This window comes from Melopsittacus undulatus, chromosome 2, assembly GCF_012275295.1.
Source record: "Melopsittacus undulatus isolate bMelUnd1 chromosome 2, bMelUnd1.mat.Z, whole genome shotgun sequence".
NCBI lineage: Eukaryota > Metazoa > Chordata > Aves > Psittaciformes > Psittaculidae > Melopsittacus > Melopsittacus undulatus.
Window position 1 is genome coordinate 75,239,207 of NC_047528.1, and position 17,406 is coordinate 75,256,612.

Genomic DNA, 17,406 nt, shown 5'->3' on the forward strand with positions numbered 1-17,406 from the left:
ATTCCGACAAAACTAGAAAAGAAAACAAAAATCATCCCTTTTTATGATAGTGAAATACAAACACAAGTACAGCTTTTGATTATCTCCATAAAGGACTTCTTTATTCAGGGCCATTTTCATAAATGCTGGCAGTAAGCTAATGATACTGTTCTGGAGAGAGACTGCACAAGCCTCTTAAAATTGCACTTGCTTCAACCATAGCCGCAGTCTGACATGACTGTAAGACTGTGACAGCACTTGGGGAGCTGATCCCTACTAAAGCTAACCTCTTGTTTGGCCTTTCAGTTCCCTGAAAATGTGGTTCATGGTCAGTTTAAGCTGTTTTGCCTAGAATCTGTGGCTGAAAAATACAGTCCCTGCCCTCTCTGTTTCTCCTCTTTGAGTATGTGATGGAGTGAAGCTGTTTCTAACTGAAACTTATTTTTTTGACCTGGTGAGTGGTTAGTGAGCTCATCTGATTGGTGTGATAAGAAAAGGGGTAAGAAGAATAGCAAAAGCATGTATTCAGGGTAGGGAGGGAACTAGACTATCTCTTTTCACAGCTTTGGTTGATCATATAACTACATGCTGACTGCTGTATGTCTTGGGTAGTGGAAATAAGTAAATGTAGTACCAGAATAGCAGGCCACTGAAAATTGTTTTACAAGGTGATAAATATGTCTTTCTTGAATGGAAAACATTCTGCAAATATAAAATAGTGCCTATTACATAATTGAAATTATTTTAAAGTACTTAACCTTTTCTAAATTACCTTTCCCTTCTCTCCCCTTCCCTTCCCCCAAAGCTGTGGACTATGCAAGATCTTCTCCAATTTATGAGGATCACTCCAAAGTCCAGTCTTTACAAATCACTGGTAAAGTTATTTTGATTTTGAAAATAAGCTTAGATTACAGTGGTGATGAAGTAGACTGTCTAAAACATCTTTTATTTTTTACAGACTTCAGAAACTCGGAAGGAAAATAAAGGTACGAGATGTTTATACATGATGAAGACAAGGATAATTATTAAGATGCAAGCAATAGAAATTCGTATTTCTCGAGTGTATGTTGCTATGGAGTAATGTGGATTCGGTCAGGTTTTGAAACTTGCAATATACCAAGACGATGAGTATTATATTTCAGGATTATCCAGCTGCTATTTGTGGTGTGAATTAAATCTTAACATTCACCTAAAAAATAAATGACTTGGGCAGATATATGAAAAACATCTGTAATCAGGTATGAAATACAATGCTCTTGAAGCTCTTCACAGTAACTTTGGCAAGCGCAGACTTCAGATTGTGTTTGTAACTGCTTGTATTAGCTTGCCAATGTACTTCAAAAGCTAGTTAAAGATTCAATTGACTTTCCATTGTTTTATATAAGAAATAATTCTTATGTTTGTATGATGAAATCTAGCTATATTGTATAGCATAAGGTATCTTGAGCTTCAGAAACCCTGTTACATAGTGACCTCGTAATTAAAGTAGTAAAAATCTGCTCTCTCAGATGACCTTGGAAATCAGAGACAGAGACATGAGTGAAGGGAAAAGGACAACTTTTACAGGGTGAGGTGGACTGGATTATGCTTATAACAAAATCTTAAGATCTTACTAGTACTGCTTTTTACTTAAATACTTTGTTCTTTCCATAAATTGAATAGGTTTTCTTGTACAATTATGATGGTTTCATTAATTACAGTCTCTTAATTAAGTTTTGACATGAAATCAGACATAACTAATATATTGGATCTTGACAGGTTTTCTTATGCAGATTTTAATTGGGCTTACAGAGCATCATCTAAGCAAGGAAACTCATGACACAGAAACTCAGACAAACTCAGTGCCTCCTTACAGAGAATCTCTTGGTAAGTTTTGGTAAGACTCTATGCACAAGTCTCCTCAGATATTTCATACTGATAAATGGTATTGATTTATAAATTCTATCAATTATATTCATTCATTGCTTACTCAAATGCAACCTGAAGTAGTTATCAGTAAAAGTCATACCTGTCACTAATATGTTGATTTTTTAACCATTCTTAAAATAAGGCCAAAGTCCTGTAACAATTATTATTTTTTTAATCAAATGTTTTTTTAGGTATTTACCTAGCACCTGTAATATCTTAGATAGATTATAAGTGTTATGTGCTGCATTATGTTCTGAAAAACATAATTGCAAACGAGTGTCTTGCTTCTCTTCCTACAGTAGCATTTCAGTGACAGGCGAGTTCTTGTATATTACATGCTATTAGGACATATATGCATACTATTAGTAATAAAAACCACCTTAACGTTGCATCCAGAAGAAAATTCTTGTCCATCCATGATAAAGAGAATAAATGACTATGTAATAATATCACAAATAGTGCCTACACAGCTTAGTGCCTTCTCCAATATATGTGTTGTGTGGCACAAAGCTGATAAATGGTATTTCTGTGCTGCCTCTTGTTTCAGTACCACACATGTTTGTCTTTCTATGACAATGCTATTTAGGTAAACTAAGGAACTTCCTACAGAGAGAAAGGTTCCTACAGTCTTTGGCAAGATAACTATGGTGTCTTAAGTTATGATGGATACGTTGCTCTTTTTATAGCTGAGAAGCTTCAGCTGATTGATGAAGAGTTTGCAGACTCTTATCCCTGGCATCAGAAATACGAATCTTTAGAAGCTAAACTTCATGAATATAGAAAAGAAATAGAGAAGCAGTTTCAAGCAGAAATGTGCCAAAAGGTATAACTCTGGTCATTGAATTTGAGAGAGACATTTTTTAATTTTTACTTTGCAAGTTACAAAGTCTTAATGCTTAATGTAAATTGAAAGAAGGAATCTAATAGTGAGTTAACAACAAACACAAAAAGCTAAGTTAATCCAATATCAATTGTTATTTTGATGACATTGCATATGTATATTTTCCATTCCTTTTTTTTTTTTAATGTGCACAGAATGTTAAGCTTTTTGTTCTGATGTCAGTTTGTAACACAACTTCTTATTCTGATTGTTGGAATTTGGTAAATTATATTTGCTCTTTGATGATTTTGGTTTATAGAGAAATGTTTACTCTGCTTAGTCATACTATTAAATTTCCTTCCCAGTTAAGATTTTGAAGCTTGAATTTCAGTGTAATGCATAGCAGCTGAGAGGTGTGAATTGCCGCTCTGTAGCTTGATAGTAGCTTGTAGTTAATTTTTAATAGTGATGAGAATTTACATACTACTTCAAAACATTACACAGAAACACTAAAATCATAACAGACAATATTATGAATTCTGGGTTTTTTATTTCTGAAATTGAAGACAGCTCTTTTAGAGAATTTTTCTTTATTTTGTGAATAATTTTTTTTTTTTTGCCATATAAGCCCTCAATAATCATTGTGTCTGAAAAAGGGAGCAGAAGAATATACTGCAGTTAATTTAAATATGGATTTTTTCCCCTTAAATTTATGTCAAAATAAATACTTTGTTTGCTTAGAAAAAAAAAAAAAACTGTAGTTCATTCAAATGTGGTATTTTTTCCTAGTAATTTCTGTCAAGATTAATAGTCTGTTTAGATATAGAAATGATACTCTGATAATAAGTTACAATTCCTAGATACACTTTTAAAGGCATTCATCTGCATATAAACTGTTTGATGAAATCAGCTGAGTCATATTTATTCAGCTAGACTAGTAGAAGAATGGGCAGTTAAAATTGCCAGAAACTTCCTGTTCCCTTTGGTCTTCGTTCCCCAGCTGGCACTGCATGTAAAAACATGTTAATTTGTGTGTCATTAAGTTTGTTGCAGTTTAAGCAAAGTAGTTGAAGCAAAGGAGATTGGAATCTTAACCAGTTATAAATAATTTCTAAATTCAATTATCTTTACACGGATTCCTTAGCAGTGTGATGTGAATTACTGTAGCACGTTTCTAAAGCAGTTTGTGCCTGTACAAGTTATAGTGTACTGTCTCACCATTTCTTTTTTTTTCACAAATTTCATGCTCACAGATTAGACATTCCTACTGTGCTTTTTCCTCTCTTTAACCATGTTTTCTTTAGTTTCGTAATTTTTCTGTCATTCTCTTTTTATTCTTTTGTTGGATTTTTTTCTCATCTCTTATCTTGTATGTTTGCTTTCCATTTTCTTCCAGTTTTTTATTATAATTCTTAATAAACACTTTTTTTCTTGCACATACAGCACTTCACACATTGTATGGACACATGTTCCCTACAATTCTTCTGTTTAGTTGCCAGATGCATGTTTTCCTGTTTGTATGCATTTACTTTATTTTTTTCTGTTGTGCTAAGAAGTCTGTGAATCAGGTCTTCTGTTTCTGTAACCATCTTTGTGTGGAGTTCTGCATATATTTTTTTTTACATGTTCGGAAATTCTTTTGTGTCCAGATGAATTTCTGTTGTTCCTGAGTGATTTGTGATGGGTTTGCTTCTGCCATTTCTTGCATAATCAGTCAAAAGTGGTTCTTTGGGAAAGGGGCAAGAATAGAGATGGTATCACAGGAGGAATTAAAGAGTGTGACCATGCCTTAATTGCAAGCAGAGTACCAGTCCTGCAGTGTGTTTTTCTTCATAGGTCTCTGTTCTGTTGTTTTCTAAAGCTATTAGTTATGTGTAAGATCTGCTCTGGGATTCCAGATAAATGCATGAAAAGTATGTGATACATGCAAATAGTATGTGCTGCTAAGATATTTTTATCACAGTAATTTATTTCCATTGAATTATCATTTTGTAATAAGACTTTCTGGGTGAAATTTAGAATTGTCTGAGGAGGGATTTTCTTTGTCAGTTTGAAGATGGCCCTACTTAACCCTGTCTTCCTCTTTATGTAAAAGCTAGAGCATTTTAAAGAAGTTGAAATAGCAAAGATTAAGATGGAGGAGAAAGTGCAGACCCAGAAAGAAATCTCCGAGTTGCGTCATGAGCTAGAGAGAGCACATCAAGCAAAGGCTGAAGCTTTGATTTCTCGTGAAAAGAATGCTATTGAGAGGCTTCAAAAGCAGCAAGAGGTAACGTTCCAAATATTTTTTTCTTAATCCAGTACAAAATGATTCAGGGAATTGCTTAACCTGTCCTTTTATCTTTGAGAGATTTACCTTCAGATCTTAATTGGCTTATTAGTGAAAGCTTTGAATTTACTTATACTCTCATAATTAGGGTAATGCATTTAGCAACTGCAAGAATGAGTGTAGGCTGGAAAAGGAACAGTTCTGCAAGTTAGTATTGAGGGATTTAAATGTAATAAATACTTTTAAATCTGTTTTAATAAGTTGAATGTTGCTTTTAGTTGTATTATAAATTCTTTTAGCTCAGAAGAACACTAAACTAAATGGAATATGTAGACTATATGGTATGCATATGCCATTTCTTTGTGTCATATGTTGTATATTAATAATAGCCACTGTCTTTACTGTAAACTGTCATCTCAGTTTGGTTTTTTGAACACTTTTTGTTCATGAGTTCCTCTTTTAGGCTGTTAACTCGTGTTTTACCAGAGCAGTAACTGTTACTGCAGCACACAGTAATTTTTATATAGTTCTAAATGTCTTCTCCCAATTTCTAGTACTTTTCAGTTTTTGGAGGAATAATTCGATTGCTGGTCTGTTTCCTGTTTGCCTAGCCATTTCCCTGCTCTCAGCAGTAGACCTCTCTATGCAAATTATAGCCATCCACAACTGCTAACCACGTTTTTGCTATGTTGTGATGGTGTGGTTTTTTTTGTTTTGTTTTGGTTTTGCTTTGGGTTTCCTCCCCCATGGGAGCATGGTATTAGTTAGCAAAGCAGTCATGCAGGTCTCTCTCTCTATTATTATCTATGTAGATGGAATCTACCATTGCTCTCCTTCCAATCTGAAAATTAAACATCACTATGATATGAATTGTTTTCATGGTTATGTCCTTGGAAGTTTACAAGAAGACCACCTATTTTATGCTACCAATCTTCTGTGAGCATGGAATTAATTCAGTAATCAAAAAAAAAAAAAGGATTACTAGGTCAACATATTTGTCTGGTATCGTGTATGAATATCTGTTTAGTCTTCTTGGTGCAACTCACTTCATTTACCTGGAGACTCTTAACAGACCAGGAGCTCTACTGAGTTGAAGTATATTTAAACTAAAAGTAGACAGTCATTTAACCTTCTACTAAGGTAACTTTAAGCCCAGGCAATATGTCTTGACAAACTGCTCTATTTTTGCACCAGGAGAAGCAACTAAGTCTTTCAGCATTGTCAAATGCCCATGGCTGCAAACTTGATATGTCCACCCATATGGCAAAATCATAATTTTATTCTCCTTAGGCACTTACTATTTCTTTGGAAAGAACTAATGACTTGTGTGCTAAGAAGATATATGAAGTTTGGTATTAGCATGTTTATCACTTGGAGAATCCCTTTTACAATTTGATTTATGTAAATTAAACTACAAAAATGGAAAGACTGCTGGTTTACTCAGTTTCAGTTTTAAATCATGCTTTATCAGGGCATTTTGGCATTTGCTTTTTCAATTTTGTTTTTATGAGGAGCATACAAAGCTATTGTTTATTTAAAAAAACTCAAGTGTTTTGAACATGTTCATCATTGTAACTTTTTTTTTATTTTTCTTTTAAAGAAGTTTTAATCTGCTTCTTAAAAGGAAAGTGTTTACAGCTAGACTGTAATGACCCCATCCAAACCATTTTTATTCAGGATAAAAGCAGATAAGGAATTAAAAAAAATTACAATTGATCCTAGATCTTACTTTAAACTATAGAAATAGTATTTATTGGAGTAAGACCAGTTCTTGAATGATATCTTTGAAAGTTTGAACGTGTTAAACAGTAAATACCTGTACAAAGTATGAAGTAAAAATAGAAATAATGTTTTCTGATTTAGATAGAAGCAAAGGAAGTATATGCTCAGAGACAAAGTCTACTGAAAGATATTGAAGTCATAAGGACCAGAGAGGCAGAACTGAAGCAAAGAATTGAGGCATTTGAAGTGTAAGTTGTTGAAAGTCATATATAACGCTAAATGATGCTATTGGCCTTTTTCTGGAAAGCATGCTTCAAGATGTTGCTACTTCTGTGACATTGAAATAGATTATATATCCCAGAAGTTATGTTTTGTATTTTGAGCAGTATTGTATACTGTCTCTGTTAGCAGGGATACCTCATAAAAAAAAAAGATGATTTAGGGTTTTTTTTATGCCACTTCATCCCACCAAACCGGTGCAGCATCACACTGGAGGCAACCAGATGTTTGAAGTGCTTAAATTAAAAAAAACCAAACAACAAAACCAACACAGTATGTAATCATAACATTCATGTAGCATATATATGATATTTTGCTTCTAAAGAAGAACTAATTCTAAAGAAGCAAAATATCCTTACTGTTCTTTTGTTTGTTTGTTGTTTTTTTTTTTAACTTGTCCTTAGTAAGATCATTTTGCTTTGGTTAAATAAAAAAACCCAAACAAACATTGGTAGATAGGTTTTCAATACTACTTGATGTCATTACTTTGTCATCTGGCATTTATAGTGAAATGAGTATCCTGCTAACAAAAACTTGGATTTTTTTAACAACCCAGCAGAGGGTGCTGGTAGAATAGCATGCTTAGCACTATCTCCTCTGAAGCATTTCTGGTGTGGGAAACTGAGTTTGGGTTAACCCAGGTTAGCCGCATAATTGATTGGTACTGGATTTTAAATAGGGCAATTTAATTTCTGTCACATCTCCTTGTTCTGAATGAATTACAGTGACAGCCTCTGATGATAATTTTAAATTGCTACAGTGTTCCAAGCAAGCGCATTATCCATTGATGTCTCTAAGTGTTATTAGAAAAAAACAAACCAAATCAAAACAAAAACCAAAACTAGTTTTGGCTCTATAACTGGTCACTGTCTGCATATTTATGGATATTTCAGCTCTCAGAAGCTTCAGGAAGAGAAAAATAAAGCTATTGATGATGCACTTCGACGTCGGGAGGTTGCTGTGAAGAACATAGAGGACACATACGACCAAAAGCTTAAGACAGACCTCTTAAAGTATTTTTTTCTTTTGTTTCTAATGGGACATATGCTACTTCTTGTGAAAACAGATTAATAAATTCTGTAGGATTTCTTTTGACAAGTATAACAAAGCAAGGACTTTGAAAAAGGCAGTCATTTTTGTTTTAATGAGCTTAAATTTTTTCTTAGCTTAGCTCTTTGCTATTAAACATAATGTTCTCTCAGGTTCAGAAAAAGCTTGCTATAGGAAATAATTCTTTTTATTACAGACTATATTATGTTACAGTTTAAATTCTGTGTTGCTATCTGGGAAAGAGATGTGACATTAGTTGCATGTTTAGACAGAAGGACTTGAAGCAGTACTAATGACTTCTTTTAACCATACTTAAAGCAACTGATCATTCTACAAATGCAGAGGAGACATGGGAGGAAATTAGCATTAAAGAGGTATTATAGGTTTCTTGGAAAAAGGGTGAAAGGCACACTAGCTCACTGTATAGATGGATCGGCTCTTAACTCATCCCCATTTTTGGAGAGGGATTCTCTGATATAGATCACCCAATTTTATCGATTACCATCTGCTTGAATATGGTTTCGAGCAATTTGCTTAGAAATGCTCTTAGAAAGCTTAAGACATCATCTGTGACTGCTTTTGAGGTGTTGCAGTGAGTATACCCTTCAGGTATTGGTGAAGTCTGTGCTAGAAATACTGTGCTCAGGATTGTGCTCCCCAGTTCAGGAAAGTCTTGAGGAAAGTGGGGGCAGTCTACTAAAAGTCTGGCAGAGTAGTACTGGGACTGTCAGATGTGCCTTCTGAATTCATATGGCAGGGACTGTAAATTGTGTCTTGGGAGCTTCAGCTTGGACATGGGGGAAAAAAATTCTGGGAGGGCAACGCAGCATTGGCACAGGTCATCCAGGGAGGTGGTGGAATATACATTCTTTGAGATTTTTAAGACTTTGGTAGGAAGAGCCACAGGTGACCTGCTCTAGAGCTGGTGGGAATCTTGCTTTTTGGCAGGTGGTTGAATGAGGTGATTGGCAGGGCCCTTTCCAACTGTTTCAGTGGGTCTTCAGTAGCTGACTTCATCAATAACTGTGTGATTATAGTTTAGTCTTGGAAAACTGGAATTTACACAAATGCACACACGTGTGTACACACATACTTTGGGAATCACAGTATCACTCGGGTTGGAAGGTACCTCTGGAGCTCATCTAGGCCAATCCCCCTGCCAAGGCGGGGCCACCTAGAGCAGGTTACACAGGAACATGTCCAGGTATTTTTAATGTATTCAGAGAGGGAGACTCCACAACCCCCTTGGGCAAACTGGAATACATAATTCTTTTTACTTCTAGATATCAGCTTGAATTAAAAGAAGAATACATAGCCAGAACCACTAAAGTTACTGAAGATGAGAAAAAAAATAAAGGTAACCATCTCTCTGAGATTAGTAAGGTAGCTATTTTATCTCTAGGGATTTTACCAATAGGTATCAAAACACTGTTGTTACTGAACAGTAACATGTAGCAGGTTCCAGGGACAGGTCAGCAATTCCTTACTGATCAGAATGCAGTGGGAACTGTGAGCTGTTGCTTCACACAAAGTCTGCAAAGCATCCCTGCTTTTTCAGTTTCCCATCCCCTTCTGAAGTCGCACTGGCTCATTCATTCTCTAATTGAACTCTTGTACAGTCTGGTACCATACCCTTGAATGGTTGCCAGCTTCTACATTTGTTGTGCACAAGATGTTTAATTGGAGCTTGTGGAAGAGGGCTGGGACAGATTACATGTTTAGACTTCTAATTTAGGGGCATGTGAAAGAAATGGTATATCATGTGCATATGAATTTGATTTACGTAATTCTAAGGGAGTATATGTATGCATATGAATATATGCACACAGTGTGATTTACTTAATCTTGAAGGAGTGTATATAACATACAATCATTTTTATGTGTGGAATTAAACTGAATGTTGGGCTTAGCAGCTTAAACTCTTTTTGCTGACACAGTTTTTTTTACTGTAATGCTCTACTAATTTTAATTCAGCATTTGTAATCCTCCCTACAGAGAAAGCTTTGCTTTTGCATGAAGAAGCCATTGCTGTTAATTCCAAAAAGGAAGAGCTCAAACAAGCTATATCACACACAAAAGAGCTGGAGGTAACTGTAAATGTGAATTTAAATAAGCTGTATTATTGTTAGTGCATTTGAGCTGTATTAAGAAAATGTGAAATAAAAATAATTCTTAAGTAGTACAGTAGTTCATAATCTTCTAAACTGTTCTTTTTTCTGCAGCTGGATTTGGAGTCAGTGAGAGCCCAAGTTCTGTTGCTAAATAAACAGAATCAGTTGTTGACTGAAAAACTCAAAGACTTGTCAGACTATCCTTTGCTGAAGGAAGAGAAATTGGAGCTCCAAGTGCAGAATAAACTCCTTAGGCAACAGCTGGATGAGACTCGCAGTGAAAACCAGCATCTTCGAGACAGTCAGTGTGACTGATTTAGTAATTTTTTGTTTATGTATCCCTACAAATATTTGTTTAGAAATAGTTTTCATTACAATCCATTCTTTGTGTTAGGTTTACTAGTGGTTTGCAGTAAATCCCAGCTAATGTTTATGTAAAATGAAACAGTCCTTGATACTAAATTTATTTTCTTTAATATGCCTGTATAGTAGAAGTCCTGACTTGTTGGCTATAATATGAAAAATATTCCTTTCACCCTTTCAAAAAAGAAGTACAATATTTCTGACCATAGCATTAGTATGGGTAATAGTAGTAAAAGAACATTGCATTGTTACATTGAAGTGCTTGCCTGACTTTAGGTATAAAATGCCAATTATTTTTAATGTGCATTTGAGATTATGGGAAGATAGAGATGTACACCCACTTACGTAAGGTAAGGATGTACATTTTTCTTCCAGAACAGGACAGTCTGGGTCTAGTTCTTAGATGACCACACCAACAAAAATTTCCATCCTTTGAAAAGGAAATGTTCCCTAAGTATCTTATTCAAACAAAGCCTTGTTATGTTCCTAAAAAAAAATCAGCTTGACATTTTGAAGGGGGTATCATGTAGAAAAGTACACACTTAACTCTTTTACAGCTGTCTAGTATGTCTCTTTCTGGGTAGAGCTGTCCCAGCCCTCAGCAGAACATCTGGCCTGCCAAGTGGAGCTGAGGAGGGTGGAACATTCTAAGAAGCTGGCACTGGATGAATTTGAAAGTTATAGGCAGACTTTGGAAAAGCAGCTACAAAGTGAGGTAAATTATTCTTCCTAAATAATTTGAATTCTTTCTTCTTCCTGTCATCTTGTACATCTTTATCTGTGTACCTGTGCAGGCCATTTATATTTTGGGGGATTTTTTTATACTCTGTTTTTATGTAAGCAACTCTAAAGAAAACAAACTGAACGTCACCAAAAAGTGACCCCAAAAGCCCCAACCAACCCAACATAACCAAACTAAGTCTTTTCAAGTCATTAAGTTGCCAGTACTGACTTTCAGTAGGATACTGTGTGTATATGGTTTGACTGGACCTGTAAAACATTTAGGAATTAGTATTCAGACAGTTGAGATTACTCTTTTTGTTTGAATTATGCTGATCTTGTTTTTCTCTTAATCTCCTATAGGTTGAGCGTTGTGCTCAATTAAAGGCCCAGCTGTTAGACTCCGAAACTACTGTCAGGAAGTTAAATGTGCAGGTTGAAGAACTGAAACTGCAGGTGAAACAAACACAGGCAGGTTTGTGTCTTACACCAGATCAGTCCTCTATGAAAAGTTCACTTACCTAACCAGTGTAAGAATTTCCAAAAGCTTAAAGAACCTGCAGTTACATGGAACTAATACAACACCAGTGAGTGGACTTCAAGTTTAAAATAAAAATCTATTTAAAAGTCCAGTTTAAAAAGTGCACTTACTACAGATGGAAAACACACACACAGGAAGAAGGAAAAACATTCCTCCTTGAATACTTGCATTTTTTCCTTGCTTTTCCTCAGCATAAAAGCATTAATGTTTGTTGATAACGTAATCACTTTTTTCCAGGAGGCAAGTTGTGTTTTAGTGCATTTTGATTCTTGAATGTTTGTAGTAAGAATGACCAATTTGAAACTGTATTGCATACCTCACAAATTTAAATCAAACTTTTGAGCAGTTGTTGTCAAGGCTAATAGCTTACGCTCCTTGTGTGGGCATTAGAAAGAGAGAGGCAAAAGCCTGAATTGCCTAAAGCAATTCATTCTGTTGAAGAAATGCCAGTTCTAAAGATGCCTGTGTCAAATTGCTAATATCAAGTATGGCAAATACAATTTTTGGATGTATATTTAATTTTCAAATTCTTCAATGATTTAACTATAATTAGGTATACCTATATTTTATATTATTTGGTAGATCAACATGTGCATTTTCATATATGGTGCAAGTATTGTTACCATTTGGAATTGGAAATTTGTTACTGTCAAAATAGCAAGTATGTATTTTAATTAAATGTCTAAGGTCCTGAAGAGACTTATTTTGCATCAGAGTTAAGGATGTCATTGAAGAACCATCTATGTAGAATAAAACCAAAGCTGTTGATTTACTGAGAAAAATACAGTGTGATAGGTTGGTCTTTTGAGCTTGCTGAGGTGTAAAAGTGCAAGCCAGGAAGCAGACAGCCCCGGAACATTCCATTTAACTGACAGTTGTGGAGGAATAATTAAAAGCACCCACAAACAAACTCAAAGCAACATTATCTATTTACTGTGTTGGTTTTCTCTACTTCATTTTTTTTTATTATTATCTAAATAGAAGGAAACTTTTAAAGACTTGTAGCCTGCCCTGTATCTCTCACTCTTTAACAGCATGATTGGATTTTATGTGTCTGAAGTGGTGACATATTTGGTTTTATTTTTCATTTAAGCATAATTTAAGAAATAACATTGTAGAGTGCACACTTTATGTAGTTTTACGTGGAAGAATTATATATTTTAAAAAATCAGTTATTGTTTGCAGCTGTGCAGCTACATTAAAAATACATTTAAATCAACCCATTAAATTCTCAAAATTAACCCAATTCCATGTAATAGTAATTTTGATCAAATTGGAATTTGAATGCCATGTTTGATTTTTTTTCTATTTTGTTGTTGTCTCCCTCTCTCACTGTTTGCTGTCACTCACTTTCATTGCTATCATTTAGCTCTGGAAAATGAAGTGTATCGGAATCCAAAACCTTCACTTGTTGATCGCTCTGTCCTTGACTTCACTGATGACAGAGCTGTACCTCATGATATTTACGTGGATCATGCATTCCTGAAGAATCAGGTTATGACTGATGCCATGAAGGTAAATGTTGTTCCAAGAGCTGGCTATTGGCAGCAGCTACAGCCACACAGTGCTTCTATGGATTCTGACCTGGAGTGTATGGCACAAACCCGGGCTAGAATAAAAGAACTACAAAAAGAGGCAGAGTGTTTGGAAGAAGCATACAGGAACTACCGATGCAGTGTCATGCAGGATGCAGCTGCAAGCAGAACACAAAGAAAAATGCAGTCTCCTTTACTTCTACAGTGTGCTACGAGTAGACCACCCTTGTCTGCCCAGCATGAAGTCGTTGAGGATAGTCCTAGGTCCCAGCATTCCCCTCTGAGCAGTCCAAGAGGTGAAAAAGACATCGCAAGAACTGGATCAGTTGATGGCTTTAAAAATCTCTTAACGCCACCACACAGAAGAACGTCTGTTTCAAGATGCCTTTCTTCTACTCCTGTTTCCAAAGTGGAAAGAGATCTCAGTAACAAGAAAGTTTCAGATGGTAAGTCACGATGAGGGCAGGCTGAGAGCTGGGGCTGTTCAGCCTGGAGAAGGCTCTGGGGAGACCTTATTGTGGCCTTTCAGTACTTAAAGGGAGATTGTAAGGAAGATGGGGTGTAAACTTCTTAGCAGGGCCTGTTGCAACAGGACAAGGGGCTTTAGGCTGAAAGAGGGTTTAGACTAGATACAAGGAAGAAAGTTTTGACAATGAAGGCAGTGAAACTCTGGAACAGGGTGCCCAGAGATGTGGTAGATGCCCCATCCCTGGAAACTTTCAAGGTCAGGTTGAATGGGGCTCTGAGCAAGTGATCTGGTTGAAGATGTCCCTGCTCATTGCCAGGGGATTGGAACTAGAAGACCTTTAAAGGTTCCTTCCAATCTATGATTCTATGATTGTTAATGTGTGGTATTGGGCATTTCCTTATTGTTCCTCTTGCGCTATGGGAAGAGAAAGATTTAGCAGTGGTAGTCTTTCACTTATTTGTTAATTGCTAAGAGGCAGAAGTCAGAAACAAAATATGCTAGCTCCTTGGAGTGTTACTTCCTCATGGAAACACATACTGGAGAAATAGATTGAGGGAGGCTAAACATACTGTACTTCAGGTAGCTTTAAGAGAAGATTATGTCATATAGTTAGCTGCAGATGTAAGTTTATGGTATGCAGAGTTTCATTCAAAAGTTGCAATAAAATATAACTACAACATTATTTGTAACTTCCTAGTTTTAATAACCTTCCCTCTGTATTCCTATACTTTCATTTAACCCTGTAATTAACATGTGCAGCAAAAGACTGCTTCACCTGGCTTTTCTTAAATTGAGTTTTCCCATCTGAAAAGTCCAGATGTGATTTTGTTTGTTCTTTTTGCTGTGACATCTTTATCAAATATTCTTGAGCAGTTTTAAGGGGGAAGGGATTAGTGTTTGGAAAATTGTAACTTGCTATTAATTTGACAGTGTCAAATAATTACTAAGTCATTTTTTCAAAGTGAAAATTCAGAAAAGCAAACAAAATAGAAAAGAATTGAAAATTAAACAACGGTATGTTGTTTCAAATCTGCTGTACGTCTGCTTCTCAAGTCATGCAATTCTTGTTGCCCTAGCCCAAAGTGATTTAATGGGATGTGAAAAAGAGATACTAACAAAACCAAAAAAAAGATACTGAACAGCTTCTGTGTGAGGGAAGGTTAAATGCAAGAAAGGCAGCTTAGTTTGGAAAAGAGTTGGCTAGGGTGGGCTGCGGAAAATCTGGAAGGCAATGACTGATGTAGAAAAGGTGAAAACGGGTAAGTTAACCACTCCTTCACAGACCTTACCATCCTGTGAAATTGAAAGGAAAGAGAAGGAAGTACTTTGTCATACCATGAGTAAGTTGCGGAAGTTATTGTTCCAGTGGCAACAGAGGGAGATGCAGAAATAAAACTTCATGGTCGGGAGGACCTATCTTTGAAGGATGAAAGGAAGAAGTGTGTCCTCCTGTAAAAAGCTACTAAAAGTAGGAGAGGATCCTTTTCTGCTTTCCCCTGCTTACTGTCTCCAATCTGTGGGCAGTAACACAGATCAAGAAATAGTTTCTGAGGAGGAAATTCAGATTATTACTTGATCATCTTATTACTTGATCAGTACTTTTCACCTGAATCATTACTTGATCAAGCTTCATACCTTCTGATGAGAAAAAGCAAGGTTGGTGTGTCTTGCAGGTAGCAAGCTATGAGCCAAACACCTCACGTATTTGTCTTCTAGTAAAACATCAGTAAATGCAATCCTACATTTCAAAGTGATAGTAGATTGCAGTAGATGATGGGCATCTGTCTTCTGATGGGCAGTATGTGTAATATTGAGGAGGCACTAAGTACTTACGTGTGTAAATATTGCGTGCTGTTCTTGTCCATTTGTTCTGCACGTGAAAGTCTGACAAGTTATTTTATAAAAGATTGAATGTGGGTGAGCTGAGGATTTCTACCACTGAAAGGTACTTCTGATACATGAGTATGACGTAACTGCTGGGTCTTGTTCTGTTAGTGCTCAGCTTCCCTAGAGGGTGTTCATCTGTGGTGCATGGGCATAGGAGCTGTCTGGAGGTAAAAATGTGTGGGCAACCCCTAGTCTGAAGCATTCTGACTTCTGCAGTGGGATGTGCACCATGAGTTGGGTCTACTTCTATACAACCATCTGAAAGGAATTCAAGTATAAAAGTTTTAATAATGGCTTTTTATCTATTTCTTGAGCCAAATTAGCACTGATTACTGTAAAAGTTATTAATGAAAAGAAGGAAAAAAAACCCAGTACCTGCCTACTGAGTGAATATTGTACCTTGTGGGAAAAGTAATAATTCATAGTCTAGTAATGAAAGACCTGTACAGCTGCACAAGAAAGGAAAATTGAAATTGCAAAGTAAAATTTAACCAGATTTAAACTAAACCAAACAAACAAACCCAAAATAAAGAAATTACCAGCACAAGAAGTCAGGTTAAGATCTGGATGTTAGTTGTCTTATGGTGTCTGCACGGTTCAATTATGCATGTGCTGCCTTGTCTGAGAAATGGTAGGACAAATAACTGACTAATACTAATTGTGGGATTTTTATTCTGCAGACACCAGTCACTTGTACCTTAACTCTTCACAGCAGAGTGTTGACAAGGTGCTCTCTCCTATTTCAAAGCCATATCCACTTTCATCTTCTGAGTCTGTTTCTTCCTCACCATCCAGTCACGGCCAGAAAATCAGGTAACATTGTTTACAAAGCAACTTTTTTAACCTGCTTTTTAAAGAAACATTTATCTACCTGTGCATGCCAAGCTCTTCTAAAGATGGATGAGGATTTCCCTTCTTGAGCATCATGCCTCAGGAGGAACTTAGTTATAAAAAAAATCAAACATCCTCCCCACCTCCAAACACCTTTGGCAAATATGATTTAATGTTTTTCATCTCTGTTAAAATTATGCCTCCTTACAATGCAAACTTATGTGCAGTGAAATATTTAAGTGCATTAGAAACTTCAGGTGAATATGGTGTTTCTTTAAAAAAAAAAAAGTCCTGTGTGACAAATTAAAACTTGATTGATTTATGTAGTGTTCTGTAAAGTCATTTAACTGTTGTATAGCAAAGCAAAGATGAAAGGTTAGAAAGATTCTCTTTGCTTGGGCAGATGGTAATGGCAGCAGTAGACTCAGGGCCTAAAAAGTCCAAAAGCGCTAGACAAAGGACTGACAAGTCAGTCTGGGGAGTGAGAACCTGAGGCATCCTAAGCACATGTTAGTTTAATGCAGATAGAATAAATTGATAAACATCCATCACTGAAACTTAGCTCAAATTCTGCCATTTAAGGATATTAATGTGTAGAACTGTGCTTCCCAGCACTTTCAGGTTGTGCCACTTCAACCAATGTAAGTATTGCTTTGTTGCCATGTGTGCCTCCAAAGATAGCAGGTGGTTAATTTAGTGTGCAACTTGGTGTGCAACCACTAAGGCACAAGTCATGAAAAGGTTAGATGTTCCTGGGCTCAGGACTGACCAACTTTGTTGTTTTTCAGACTGCTGTAGATATCTACATAGATTTAACAATTAATTTTGCTTTTGCCCTTCTTTGCTTCTGCCCATTTGCTTTTCAGCATTTCCTGTGTCAGTGTTGTGACAAACTTTTGAAAGCAAGGTTTGCTTGGATTCT

At 36.0% G+C, this 17,406-nt stretch overlaps 1 protein-coding gene across 6 annotated transcripts in view; it reads left to right on the top strand.

Moving 5' to 3' along the window:
* The window catches only part of OFD1 (OFD1 centriole and centriolar satellite protein), a 32,447-nt gene that overhangs the window by 3,405 nt on the left and 11,636 nt on the right, over positions 1–17,406 (top strand). For 4 of the 6 annotated variants that reach the window (XM_031051199.2, XM_031051198.2, XM_005151445.4 and 1 more), the window contains exons 4-17: positions 785–853; positions 938–965; positions 1,738–1,845; positions 2,574–2,710; positions 4,803–4,976; positions 6,840–6,946; positions 7,871–7,990; positions 9,311–9,384; positions 10,023–10,114; positions 10,250–10,439; positions 11,086–11,216; positions 11,585–11,696; positions 13,132–13,743; positions 16,334–16,466. In XM_031051199.2, coding sequence (XP_030907059.1) covers positions 785–853; positions 938–965; positions 1,738–1,845; positions 2,574–2,710; positions 4,803–4,976; positions 6,840–6,946; positions 7,871–7,990; positions 9,311–9,384; positions 10,023–10,114; positions 10,250–10,439; positions 11,086–11,216; positions 11,585–11,696; positions 13,132–13,743; positions 16,334–16,466 — 2,087 coding nt within the window. Of the gene's footprint in view, positions 1–784; positions 854–937; positions 966–1,737; positions 1,846–2,573; positions 2,711–4,802; positions 4,977–6,839; positions 6,947–7,870; positions 7,991–9,310; positions 9,385–10,022; positions 10,115–10,249; positions 10,440–11,085; positions 11,217–11,584; positions 11,697–13,131; positions 13,744–16,333; positions 16,467–17,406 lie in introns of those variants that run through there. The other 2 variants (XM_031051201.2, XM_031051202.2) reach the window with 2 other exon arrangements.